The sequence below is a fragment of the Mustela putorius genome, unplaced genomic scaffold (assembly GCF_011764305.1).
Source record: "Mustela putorius furo isolate JIRA1106 unplaced genomic scaffold, ASM1176430v1.1 tig00000785_pilon_pilon_pilon, whole genome shotgun sequence".
Lineage (NCBI taxonomy): Eukaryota > Metazoa > Chordata > Mammalia > Carnivora > Mustelidae > Mustela > Mustela putorius.
This window is the reverse complement of record NW_025421480.1, coordinates 11654616-11667802: the sequence shown is the minus strand read 5'-3', so window position 1 is coordinate 11667802 and position 13187 is coordinate 11654616. Positions and strand designations below refer to the sequence as shown.

General features: G+C 37.3%; 1 protein-coding gene across 11 annotated transcripts in view; it reads right to left on the bottom strand.

Moving 5' to 3' along the window:
* Positions 1-13187, bottom strand: part of RPS6KC1 (ribosomal protein S6 kinase C1) — a 173514-nt gene that overhangs the window by 119525 nt on the left and 40802 nt on the right. For 9 of the 11 annotated variants that reach the window (XR_006608017.1, XR_006608018.1, XR_006608016.1 and 6 more), the window contains one exon: positions 1034-1396. The exons of the other annotated variants lie outside the window; for them this stretch is intronic. Coding sequence is in view for 6 of the 9 variants with exons in the window: in XM_013049201.2 (XP_012904655.1) it covers positions 1034-1396 (363 nt within the window). In the remaining 3 variants the exon portion in view is untranslated. The remainder of the gene's footprint in view (positions 1-1033; positions 1397-13187) is intronic. 11 annotated transcript variants of the gene reach the window in all.

Genomic DNA, 13187 nt, shown 5'->3' with positions numbered 1-13187 from the left:
GAAGAAGGTCCTATCAAAACTTTGATTACTGTGTCCAGAAAGTCACATGACTAACTGAGGTATGCTTCACACTCTTTCCATAAGGAAAAGAAAAATGCCTAAAACAAAAATCTGATGCTTAAAAAAAGGCACGTCCTACTTATGACATTCAGAAACAATCAGCTCCCAGGACACCCCAGTAATTAGCTGAAAATTTATGACAACTAACAAAGAACAGAATAGTAGGCATATCAAGAACCTTTACATTTCATCTCCTCTCTTCAGGCCAGCAAGAGCAAATGCACGAGGGGCGCATCTGCCTTTGGCTCAGGTCATGGCCGAGCACTGCCTCAGGCTCCCTGCTCAGCGGGAAGCCTGCTTTTCCCTCTCCTGCTTGTGTTCCCTCTCACTGTCTGTCTGTCTGTCTGTCTCTCTCTCTCTCTATCAAATAAATAAATAAAATCTTTTTTTAAAAAAGGAGTAAATGCACTAAAGAATCTTTGTGAGTACCTGAGAGATGAAGGCCGGTGAACACTAGCCATGTCAGAAAAAAACGATTACTGTTCATACAAGAGACATGGAGATTTGATTTTTTTAAAACCTTTTGTTGGTTAACTGAACCAAGTAGAGGGTGAAGCAGTTTCATGTAATTAAAAGTATAAACCCAACTGTAGGCTTTTGGGGGGCGGCAGGGGAGAGAACACACATAAGCGGGGCTGGGGCAGGGGAGAAGGAGAGAGAGAATCCTAAGCAGGCTCCATGCCCAGCACAAAGCCAGATGTGGGGCTCAATTTCACATCCCTGAAATCACGACCTGAGCCAAAATCAAGAGCCAAATGCTTAAGTGACTGAGCCACCCAGGCTCCTCCAAAATGTAGATCATTTAATCTTCAGTAATTTCTCATTTTCAGTCTTGTTTTTAGAGGATTATACACAAGGTATAATTTTCATATATACACTTTTCTTTCTAGATATAAAATATATATAAATATTAAAATATATAAAATATAAATACAAAAACATTCAAAACATATTAATACAGATAAAATTGTACCTTGAACACCTTCTAGGAGTAAATCAACTCCTTTCCTATAAAAATTGGAAGCAGCTTCATAGTCATCTTCTTCTTCTTTTTTTAAAGCCAGCTTTATTAATTCTCCTGCTTTCTCCAAATAATCTCTCTTGCCAAGCTTGGATTTTAAACTGCCAGGAAAGAGGCTGCGACTTTCCCGTTCTTCTTCTGGTTTGTTCTGTTCGCTGTCAGAAGCAACAGCCCCTAGTGCTGAAGGATCCGAAGAAAGATTGAGACCAAAAGTTCTAACGGGAGAATTTTGATTGGAAGCCATTCCATCATCTAACTCAGCAAGAGAATCCGCGTCAACAGTAAGAGATACCAGATCACTGTCACTGGAGAAACCTAGAAATATGAGCACAACAGTAAATAGCTATTAAATTAAGAATCAGCCAAAAAGAATACAAATTATGCTGACTATTCATTTGTTCAGAGTATCCTAGTCGATTAGAAAGACTGTCACTGCCTGATAGAGATCAGTGCCTGGCAATTTGTTTCTGCTTACTTCATTCATTTCCCCACTCAATGTAAGCTCTAGAGGCCAATCTCCTTTGCCTTAATTTTCACACTAAAACTGAAGGCAAGTCTTTACACCTAGTCTTGTTGTCAAAAAGAAGAGCCTATACCAGAAGATCTTGTAACACCATCATTATGATCAAAGGAAGAGAATAAGAGCTTCAGGGTAAGACAAAAACAAGTGCTTGGATCTCAGCTCTTAAAACTTAACTATGTGACCAAGAGTGAGTCACTTAATAATATTACTTATTATGCAAGACTTCAAATGAGGAACAGAGTTAATGCATATAAAGCATAATAGACTTATCATTCAATTACAACTATTATAGCAATTATATAATCATTATTTAACCATTATACAATGTACCCTCACAGAGGTGTGCTTTTAGATAATCATCCAAATCTGGAAAATGTATGCCATTTAGTCGTGGGTCTTTTATTATTTTTTAAGGACTAAATTTTTAGAAATCTTTGATTCAATCTCTTTTGGAGAGATCTTTGGTCTATATATTCACCTCTTAGTTTTCCAAAAGAAAATGAATTGTATTGAAATATTCAGCAATGAAAATTCTTTCTCCCATTTCATAGAACTGACTTTATGGTAAATGAACATGAAGTCTTAGATCTCCCTTTACATTCTTAAAATAATTGAGAGCCTCAAAAGAACTTTTTTTCTTAGATTATACCTGTATGCATTTACCAATCTCAATATTTAAACAAACTGAACTTTTTTTAATTAAACACTAAACCCCATTACATGTTAAAATAATTTTTATTAAAAATAATTTATTCTAGGGGCACATGGGTGGCTCAGTGGGTTAAAGCCTCTACCTTCAGCTCAGGTCATGATCCCAGGGTCCTGGGATCGAGCCCCACATTGGGCTCTCTGCTCCGCAAGGAGCCTGCTTCCTCCTCTCTCCTTGCCTCTCTGCCTACTTGTGATCTGTCTGTCAAATAAATAAATAAAAATCTTTTTTTTTTAATTTTTAAAAAAATAATAATTTATCCTAGGGGCATCTGGGTGGCTCAGTATGTTAAGCATCTATCTTCAGCTCAGGTCATGATCCAAGGATCCTGGCATCAAGCCCCATGTCAGGCTCCCTGCTCAGTGGGGTGCCTGCTTCTCCCTCTCCTTCTGCCTCTCCCCACTGCTCCTGTTCTCTCTCTCTCTCTCTCTCTCTCTCTCAGATAAATAAATAAAATCTTTAAAAATAACAATAATAATAATAATTTATTCTAGGGGCATCTGATGGCTCAGTTGGTTAAGCATCTCCCGTCAGCTCAGGTCATGATCTCTGGGTCCTGGGATCAATCAAACTCCACGCCAGGCTCCCTGCTCAGTGGGGAGCTTGCTTCTCCTTCTCCCTCTGCTGGCTCATGTGCTCTTGCCCCCTCTCTCTCTCTCATGTATGAATAAATAAATAAAATCTTACCCAAAAAAAACTCACAAAACTATATTCTCCAAAACAAAAAAGTGACACTGTTTTAAACCTTTTTAACAGAAGGTAACTAGATTCTCACCAGATCCTGTACTCAATCTGTTTTCATATTGTTTTGGTAGAAAGATTTGAGGAAAATCTGACGCAGATATGTAATGAACATGGGGTGAGTATTTTAGTAGCCTTTTTGAATATTTATAGATATTATTTTTTGATACTACACCAAAATTTGCCAAGTGGTAGTTTCTTAAAGCTTAGTTGCCATGTAGAATATAAATTCCTCTCAATGAAATTTCTGTTTCTGTTACATTTGAATCCCTTGGTCTGTCTTGCACACCAAATGGCTCTTTTATCCATGCCTGTGTTTGTAACTTCACACACTGGGCATTTTGAAAGTACGGGTTCCCTGCATTTAACTGCTCTTCCAAATACTGACAAATTTCATGATCACAATATTCCCCTCAACATCACATGTTACTGTCATCATCAATCTCATCAGAATATTTTCTTTATATACTGTGAAACTGTCAAGCTCAAAGTAGCAGATATGAGTTCTTCAAATTCAGGCACCTGGCTGGCTCAGTCGGTACAGTTTGTCATTTCGAACCCCATGCTGGATGTAAAGATTAAAAACAACAACAACAACAAAACCAAGTTCTCCAAAATTTGAATTTGGAAATGAAAACTCACCATTTTGCCACTGGCAACAAATACTGTCAGTTGTTTTCCCTAAAGTGTCAGCTCACTTCGTTTGCTTTTGAAAAAATAGTCACCAAATACCCAAGCCTAAAATAATTAGTTTGTTAATGGCTCTTTCAAGCGAAAATGGTATCCCAAGAGCAAAGCAGCTAGTTCATGGCTCAAGCAAGTGCTTCTCCTCCGGACAACCACAGCAATTCAGTATGCAGAAATGCAGAAGTGTTTGATGCATACTTCCATTTTGCCACACAGAGTATCAAAAAGACATGTACCCAAAGGTTGAGATTTGATAAAAATTAATACTTTTTATTGCTTTATCAAGGGTATTCTTAGGCAAAATTAGCACTGGCATTACTGCAAGCACATGCAAGGATTCCTGCTACCGTCTGTCCTAGTCCTGCCTGAAGCTCGGGCGAGCAGTTTCACCTAACATTGCTTCTGCATCATGAGTGCAAATGTCAACACAAGTGAAAAAGGCAAATAATTTCCCAGATTATTATAAAATGTTTCTGCCGTGGGAACCCCCTGAAAAGATCTCCAGAATACCCAGGTATCTGAAGACCATACTTTGAGAGCCACTGATCTATATCATTCAATAAGATTGATAACAGAGCTAGGTAAAAATTAAGTTTGGGGTCTGTTTCACCACCTAATATTGGCTTTCAAGTTTCTCAGGAAAGAAAATATATTGAAAGGAAAATTTTTCCCTCAGGAACATACACAAAGCCAACTTAAAGGTGGGTTAGACTATACAACTCTAGATCAGGGATCAGCAAACTTTCCTTCTGAGGGCTAGAGAGTGAGTATTTTAGGCTTTGTGAGACGTATGAGCGATGTCACAACTGATCAACTCTGCTACTGTAATACAAAAGCAGCCACAAATAATACGTAAACAAATAAGTATGACTATGTTTCAGTAACACTTTATTTATGGACGCTGAAATTTAAATTCTATATAACTTTCACATGCCACAAAATAATATTCTTTTGAATTTTTTCATTCATTTTAAAATGTAAAAACCATTCTTAGCTAGTAGGTCATATATAAACAGGTGGCAGGTCACATCTGGCCCAGAGGCCATAGTTTGTCAACCCTTATTATAGACTCAAATTGCTTACTTCGTATCAAATAAAATAAGTTAGGGTAAAAACATGTTACTGGCAGCTAAACTCTAGTTTCAAATCAGCTTCAGACACTACTTTGGCACCCTGTCAACATATCCTGTTTTCAGGGTTTTTTTTTTATCAAATCCTTAGAATGCCCAGAAAGAACTCATTTTATTCCCTAAAAGCAAAAGACTTCATTAAATCCACAATCTGAGATGAGATTCCTTGGACCTAGTGGGAATCTTCACTCTCTGACATTTCAACTGTACAGACTACACTTCAAAATCAAAATCTTTTACAGCAGCCTACAAAATTATTTATCCACCATTCTGAGAAATATATAAACTTTAAAAGAGATTTTTTTAAATAATCTACAAATATTTTATATATCCCAATGTATACTTAATTCCTTAAATGGGGGCTTTATATAACCTGGTCCATTGATATTAATAAACAAATAGACAAAGCTTAGAAAAATAAGTTCTGGTTTATACAGCTAACCATAAAATAAAGGAAATGCTGTTATAGATCTTTTGTCTGCTCTCTGGTGTCTTGTCACTATAACCTTCACATCATCTATCACATTGTACTGTTTCATGTTTTGCCTGATTTTCCTTTCTAACAAGAATAATACCAAAGGGCAAAGGGGTAAAATTATGTGTACTCAGTTTCTTGGCTTTTGACCACAAAAATCTAGTGACATAGTCTTATTTCCTCTCTTACCTTTCCAATCGTATTTTGTTAGCAACGGAAATCATGATTAAATAAAATTAAATCAGAAGAATAAGACCATCAAAACACCTAGGAAGAAAGTTAGATAATGAAACAAACTAATAAATAATAATAGTATTAAAATTGTTTCTTTTTCAAATTCTACCTAATTCTACATGAAGAATCTTTCAAAGTGAGGAAACAAAAAATAGTGGGTTAGGATGAGGAATTTTTCTAGTCCAACTAGGAAAAGTAAAGGGAAGCAAAAAGATTTCTGATTTAATCTTTCTGGAGAACAATTCGGCAATATATATCAGATGCAAAAAATTCTTATATCTTTGACCCAGAAAATCAGCAATTTATATCAGAAACAATCAGAGGTATAAAAGATCTATACATGAGAATATCCATCACAAAAATTAGTGAAAATTTGGAAATAACAAATTCCTAACAATAGATTCTGGCCCATCCCATTGAGAAAATATTATGCAGCTATTAAAAATTATGTTATAGAAGAATGCTTAATGCTAAAGTGTTTATTATCTATGATGCAAAAACGACAAACTCTAAAGCAGTATACACATATACTATAATTCCAATTTTAAAATGAAAACAGAGGGGAAAAGGCTAGAGAAGTGTATCAAATATGGACAGTAATTTTCCCTGTACGGTAAGATGACAGGTTGACTCTCACCACATTCCTTTAGGATGGCAAGCTCTTAAGCCTCGGTATCTGAAGGATTTCAAAGGAGATGCAGTGAGGGCTAAAACTGTAAGTTTGTTGGTGAATAAATCTGTGTTATACAGATACAATTTATACAATATAGGCCCGTATGACTCATCCAGCAGCCAGTGCCAAGAATTCCTAACTTAAGAGAGAAGTAGGAAGTGACTATAGACAGATGTTTGACACAGACTAACCCCGACATTTCTTCCTTGCCTATCTTCTTCCTTCACCCTACCCCCCCAAAAAAAGCATCCTACCTGATCTGAAAAGACCAACTCTATCATATCGCAACTATACACTGCGACTAATCACCTTCTTGTACTCTCTGAAATCTTTCCTTCTGCATTTAAGCAACTTCTGAATCCCATTCTTCTCAATGAAGTATGCCTCAACCAACTCAAGAACACACCCCTTTCACCACCGCAGCAAGGAACCATTTACTTACACATGCACTCAGAACCTAGTTTGTTCACCTTATAACCTTAATATATCTACTTTTAAAAGTGCTTGAAATCACAGTCCTGTCATTCAACCTGTTTCATACAAAGCTCCATATAAATATCACATGAAGTGGAAACGAGCTTCCGAAAACCCAGAAAGAAAGTTAATAAGATACAGAGAGCAGCCAACAAGTAAGAGGTTCTCAGGGTGAGTAGGAAGAACATTGTAGATAAGGCAGGGCAACAATTGACAAGTCAGAGACTCTTTGTCAAAAGTTAAACCAACCTGAAGTCAATCCATGTTTAAAGGGGCCCTCTGGAGCCATCATGAGAGTAAAAGGTACATGCTTCACCAACACCATCAAGACAAAAACCTCAGCCTTTTGGGGAAGAGATGGGAGGGGGAAGAGTCAAAGGTTCTATGAAAGCGTTCTGCCTCCAGGTTCATATCACAGAGATTTAAGTCTCAGGGCTATTAGAGGGCCCCAGGTGACCAGTTAAAAAGCAGCTACAGACATGAGGGGTTTCTATAGCATCCCAGTTCACCTACCTACCCTCACCTTCTGTGCTTTGAACTGCTCAGAGTAGGGCAGTCTAGTGAAATCTGTCTAGGACACCACCTCTGAAAGACAGGCACCGGGGGAAAAGGTGGAGTTGCTATAGAATAAATCTTTATACTATAAACTATCAGAAATCTGTATTTGAAGACCATCTGCAAAAAGAGATCAGTTTCCTTTAGAACAACAGGTGGTCTCTCATGGTCAACTATATATAAAATACATGGCCTCATTATTATTAGCTGATAGCTTTCACTGAGCACTGAGGTTCACTCAACGAAAGGGAATTTCTACTTTTCCTAGTAGCAATGACTCATGCTTCACACACAAAGCAAAATATCTAGCCAGGAGAACAAAGGTCACCCTGAAACAGAAGACATACATATCAATCTCCATTAAGAAACAAGCCCTTATTAATATGATTTTAGGTGAAAATGTAAACTTAAAACTTAATGCCAATTAAGACTCCCATACTTGATTACCAACTTATCATTTAGAAATAGCTACTGTTACGAAAAAGTACCATTCCTTTGATGTTTCACATTTTTATAATGTCCTGGGGACAAGTCTTTGCTTTACCCTTGAAAATTTATGAAAAGAGCACCAGTATATTTACTGCATATTTGGTGAAAAACAGAATGACCTCAGAAAACAACACATCAATCAAAATTACAACCATAATACTGCTACCTTATCGCGAGCAACAAAGATCTATGAGTTGGCTTCCCTTTCTACCTAATGAACTTTTCATGCTGCTATTCTCCATAATCTTCTCTGCAAATCAGACCTGCTACCAGCATACAAGTAGCTCACACTGAGCTTTCTATACCAAATATGTATTCTCACTGCCTCCTTCTCCATAAAATTAAATCTCTTCTTTCGAAATATACTATTAATTGCTGCCGACTACCTAGAATGCCTGGACTGCCTTGGGCACATGGCTTTACTTCTCTGAAATTCCAATTTTTTAATTGTGGAATAAAGGATTTATTTGCATCATTCTTAATGTTCCTTCTACTCTAAAACACCTTCCACGGCATATCATAAATTTTTAAAATCTTCCCCATCCAATCCCTAACATCCTAATAGCTAACACTATCCTCAATAGCCCTAGGGTTTTTAAGAGTCAATAGTTATAATTTGTATCATTTGTTTTACGTGTACACATACAGTAACACATTCTCATTTGTATTTTCTTGAGAATAATGATCTATTCTTCTTTCCCTATTTATTTTAAGCTCCCTCACCAGAGAGAATTCAGCTAATACAGGACAATGAATAACATAAGTAGATAAGCACTTAAGAGCAAAAGGAACTTCAAAGTGAATATTCTCATAATACAGGAGGGCCTACAATCATTCCTATAACAAGATTTGGAGTTCTCATGGCACCACCTAGTGGATGTTTGCACTAAATTCTACTTTAAATTACTTTTAATTAGGCTTTCTATATTTTGTCATCTTACACCACTTCTATGTAGTGCACAGACTTGAAGTCCGCCTAAAAAATAGATTTAGGCTATTAAGTAGCCAATCAACTGAAGAATATTCCTTTTTAAAATGATGCTGCCTCAAAGCATTGCCTTTAAATCAACTAAATGAAAATAACACAAATAATAAAAAAGAAAGATATAATAATAATAAAATGGTACATTAACACAGAAGATTTTCTTCAAACTTAAATAACTATATGCCCTTTTAATTAGTCTCCCCTAACAGTTTAAAAGTAATCAACATTATACAGTTTAATACAGTTTAATCTTCATGCTTTAATGGAAAGAATTATCACCCCGCCATCAAATAAAAACACAAATCTTGAACTGAAAGTGATTTCAGAGATCACTTATACAGACCAGCAATGTACACCTCATTTACTCTAAAACGGCTAACTCAAGACAGCTTAATAGATCCTTTCTTATGTCTACAATTGCTACATTTGAACCCCAGGGAGCTCTTAACCCACAATTTACTACAAAAAAAAAAAAAAAAAAAAGAGGAAGAAGACGACCCAGCTACCCCAGGAGACATTTAAGAACATTCACTCTTAAGATCTACACATAAGAAGTTGATCTCTCAATTTGTATTTGCGGTTATGATCACCTAATTATTTTCTCTTGTTTGGTGCATACACCTGGAAAATTTCCCTCCCATAATTGCAAAGAAGTCAAGTAACCTATTAGGGAGAGGAAATGACACAGGTTACCAGATGAGAGTCTACCAACATCAAAGGCTCCAGTATCAAGGCCAGCATGGCAGTAAAGCAACCTACATCCTTCAAACAGGCCAACAGATGAGAGAAACATGTCAAGAAGCTCAATTCCAATGCACCATTTTGGCCAGATTTCCACAAATGTCATAGTAACTTCATAGCTAAGTTTGACCAAATGAAAAGATGCAAGTTTAAAAAGGAAATAAGATGTTAGCAATCAAGTCAATCTTGATTTAATTTAAGTTTAATTTCTCTGGACAAAGGAGATAAAGAGTGACCAACATTTTATTTTAAAAACATAAAACAATATTAACTCTTTATCTAAAACCTACTGAATAATTTTATAATTTTCAATTTCATGTTAGATAAAATATATTTACATGTTAATTACCAAGTTACTGGTTTTATGAAACCTTTTCAAAGGGGTTTCCTCTATCCCACTACTATCAAATAAAGATAGTTTAAAAAATAAAAAAACATTAATCCAGCTCCTTATGTTTCCCTCAGAAAACTTTCCTTCAAGGTAAATTAAGACCTGTTGATTGCCTTTTTACGGTACTAATAAAAATAATGATCACTTAGCCTCTACATCTGTTCTCTGAGAGGAGATATACTTGCCATGTCATTCTAACTCTACTGAAGGACACTGAAACACAGACTATATATTAAGATTTGCCCCTCTGGCACATTTCACTGGCAGACTAAATCACAAGTATGAGAAATGAATACACCTTTGAAACACCATTTAAAATACTACACTCAGAGGAGTTGTTAGGAAGTGAATCACCTCCTCACATTTTGGCTCTAAATCCAAACCACAAGCACTTGCCACCACATCCCTCTACAACCCTCCATTTCCCTGCAGTACCTGTGGGGCTTGGCCAGCTGCCAGCTTTCCCGCTCTTGCTAGGAGAGACCTTCTCCCTTGGCTGTCTGGGGGTTTGCAGACCTTTTGGTAGGAAAGTATATCTCCACTTACCCAGTATGCCAGACAATCTCATGATATTTAAAAGTCATTTCCCCTCTCATAAAATAATGAATTTGCGAGCTGCCTGACACTCTGATCTGTATTTGTCAACAAGGTGTCTTTCAGCAGGATTCATTAGTCAGGCATAAAGGTTTTTAAAGGGAGAGGGTAAAAAACATAAGCATTAACAGCCTTTCTAGGTCCACATTTTGCATTCGTCATGGATCACAGCAGGTTTCAGAGATGGTAATACAGCAGGAGAACCGAACTAAACACAGAAAGGATAAAATGCCAGCATTACTTTTTGGCAGTGTAAGGCTTTTCCAGTTTGCCCCCAGTCTCTCTCATAAAAGCATATTCCTAAAAGATAAACCCTTCCAAGGAAAACCCATCTTTTCAAAACTTCAAAGGCAAATCCAGAAACAACTGCTTTAGGTAGGGCAGCCCACACCATCTGTCCCAGTGTGCCAGAGGTGGTCCTGGTGTATGCATGTGGTCTCACTGTACTTATTAAAGCATCCTCTTTACTTCTCAGAAGTGTGTGTCCCACTTTGAACAATAAATTACAAACTCATCCTAGCTTTAGGTAATATCTTATTTAACCACGTTTTTACCACAGCCACATTTTTTTTTTAAGATTTTATTTATTTATTTGACAGAGAGAGATCACAAGTAGGCAGAGAGGCAGGAAGAGAGAGAGGAGGAAGCAGGCTCCCCACTGAGCAGAGAGCCCGATGCGGGACTCGATCCCAGGACCCTGAGATCATGACCCGAGCCGAAGGCAGCGGCCTAACCCACTGAGCCACCCAGGCGCCCCCCACAGCCACATTTTAACCCTGAACTGCTTCCCATATTTTAGAACACCAGCCCAAGAAAACACATTCCTAATAATAATGTTCCTCCCCTTCTCTTCCAGATGATAACAAAGCACAAAAAACCTCTGTATCATTCCCATTCCTGATGACCTTACACTGAAATAGGTTCCTAAAACACACATCTCCCACCATAGCTGACTCACACCTACTATAAAAAAGGCTTATTATAGAAATCGAAAGAATATAGCCATCCCCAAATCATGCAACCTTTGATTTCTGTAACAAAACACAAAAAGAGAGAAACTAAAAAAACGTTCTACAATTTCCAAGAACTGTACTCCTCACTGAACACTTTCCTACAATCTTTCTATTTGTCCCACAACTGGATGTCACCAAATCAGCACATCTACAGGCAGAAGATACCCTCTCCCTCTTTCTCAGGAAAAGAGTATCTCTGGGGCAATAGCCAGATCAAGTTATCCCAGATAAAGTTACCTACCAAGGAAACCGGCTCTAACAACAGAATCCCCCTGGGAACCCAAGTAGGGACTAGATTTTTCAAAGCCTGGCAAGGACCTGCAGATCAAAACAGGTTACAAAGAACAGGTATTTGGGGGACGCCTGGGTGGCTCAGTTGGTTAAGCAGCTGCCTTCGGCTCAGGTCATGATCCCAGCGTCCTGGGATCGAGTCCCACATCGGGCTCCTTGCTCAGCAGGGAGCCTCCTTCTCCCTCTGCCTCTGCCTGCCATTCTGTCTGCCTGTGCTCGCTCTCTCCCCCTCTCTTTCTCTGATAAATAAATAAAATCTTTAAAAAAAAAAAAAAAAAAAAAAGAACAGGTATTTGGACTATAGAGGAAATTTTCCAGTGTTTTCCTATGACCTTAGCTGATTCAGTGTAGAGTCAAAGATATTGAGGACCTAATGGAAAATCCCTGGGCCTGAGATCCCTGTACATTACACAAAACACTAGGTATAAATGAACGGACTTCGTTTTTAAGTCAGTGGGAGCCACCATGAAGCACAAGAAGAGCTAATCATTTCTCAAGTGGTGGCAACAAAAGAAAAACAAATTTTATGAGACTGACATGCTACCTACTACACTAACAAGACACTTGAGAACCAAATTTTAAATGCTCCAGCCTACACAATGAATGGGAACTTGCTACTCCTATCAAATTAAGATAGGAAGTTACTGCAGTAAATCTGTATCTATGTTCATCTATGTTCATCTATGACATCAGTACATATCCCTACAAATACATCACTTAAATGAGATTATGGCTACCTCCCATATTCAGCATCCTCCTCTACCATAAACTGTTATCCATTAAAGAGATCACGAAATATGCAGTCTATGATTTTACTTTTATATAAAAACAAACTCAAGCCTCCTCAAACAAATCTAATTACCTATATTAAATACTCTCCCTCCAAGTCTTCAAATCTCTTTCTAAATTCCAAAATCCTCCCTGGAATAAAACTAGCTAAAGAAATTTAAAGACCAAAATGTATAGATTTTAAATCTTCATAAAAATCCAAGGATGGCTTAACAAAGGAATAAAAAGAGATTAAGCATTCTTGAATTAAAGTGATTAAAATTTCAAAAACTGCTTTGGTTTAAATTCATGTTATTACAAAAACATACTGAAAACACTAAAACTGCCCGAGGTTTGTTCTTTCTAGGAACATGACTAAACTTTTAAAGCCAGTCTTAAAATTAATTGTCTAAAAGTCGGATGCTGCTGAATAAACTTTAGTAAAATATTCTTTTTTTTTTTTAAAGATTTTATTTTTTATTTGACACAGACAGAGAGAGATCACAAGTAGGCAGAGAGGCAGGCAGAGAAAGGGGGTAGGCAGACTCCCTGCTGAGCCAAGAGTCAGATGCGGGACTTGATCTCAGGACCCTGAGATCATGACCTTAGCCAAAGGCAGAAGCTTAACCCACT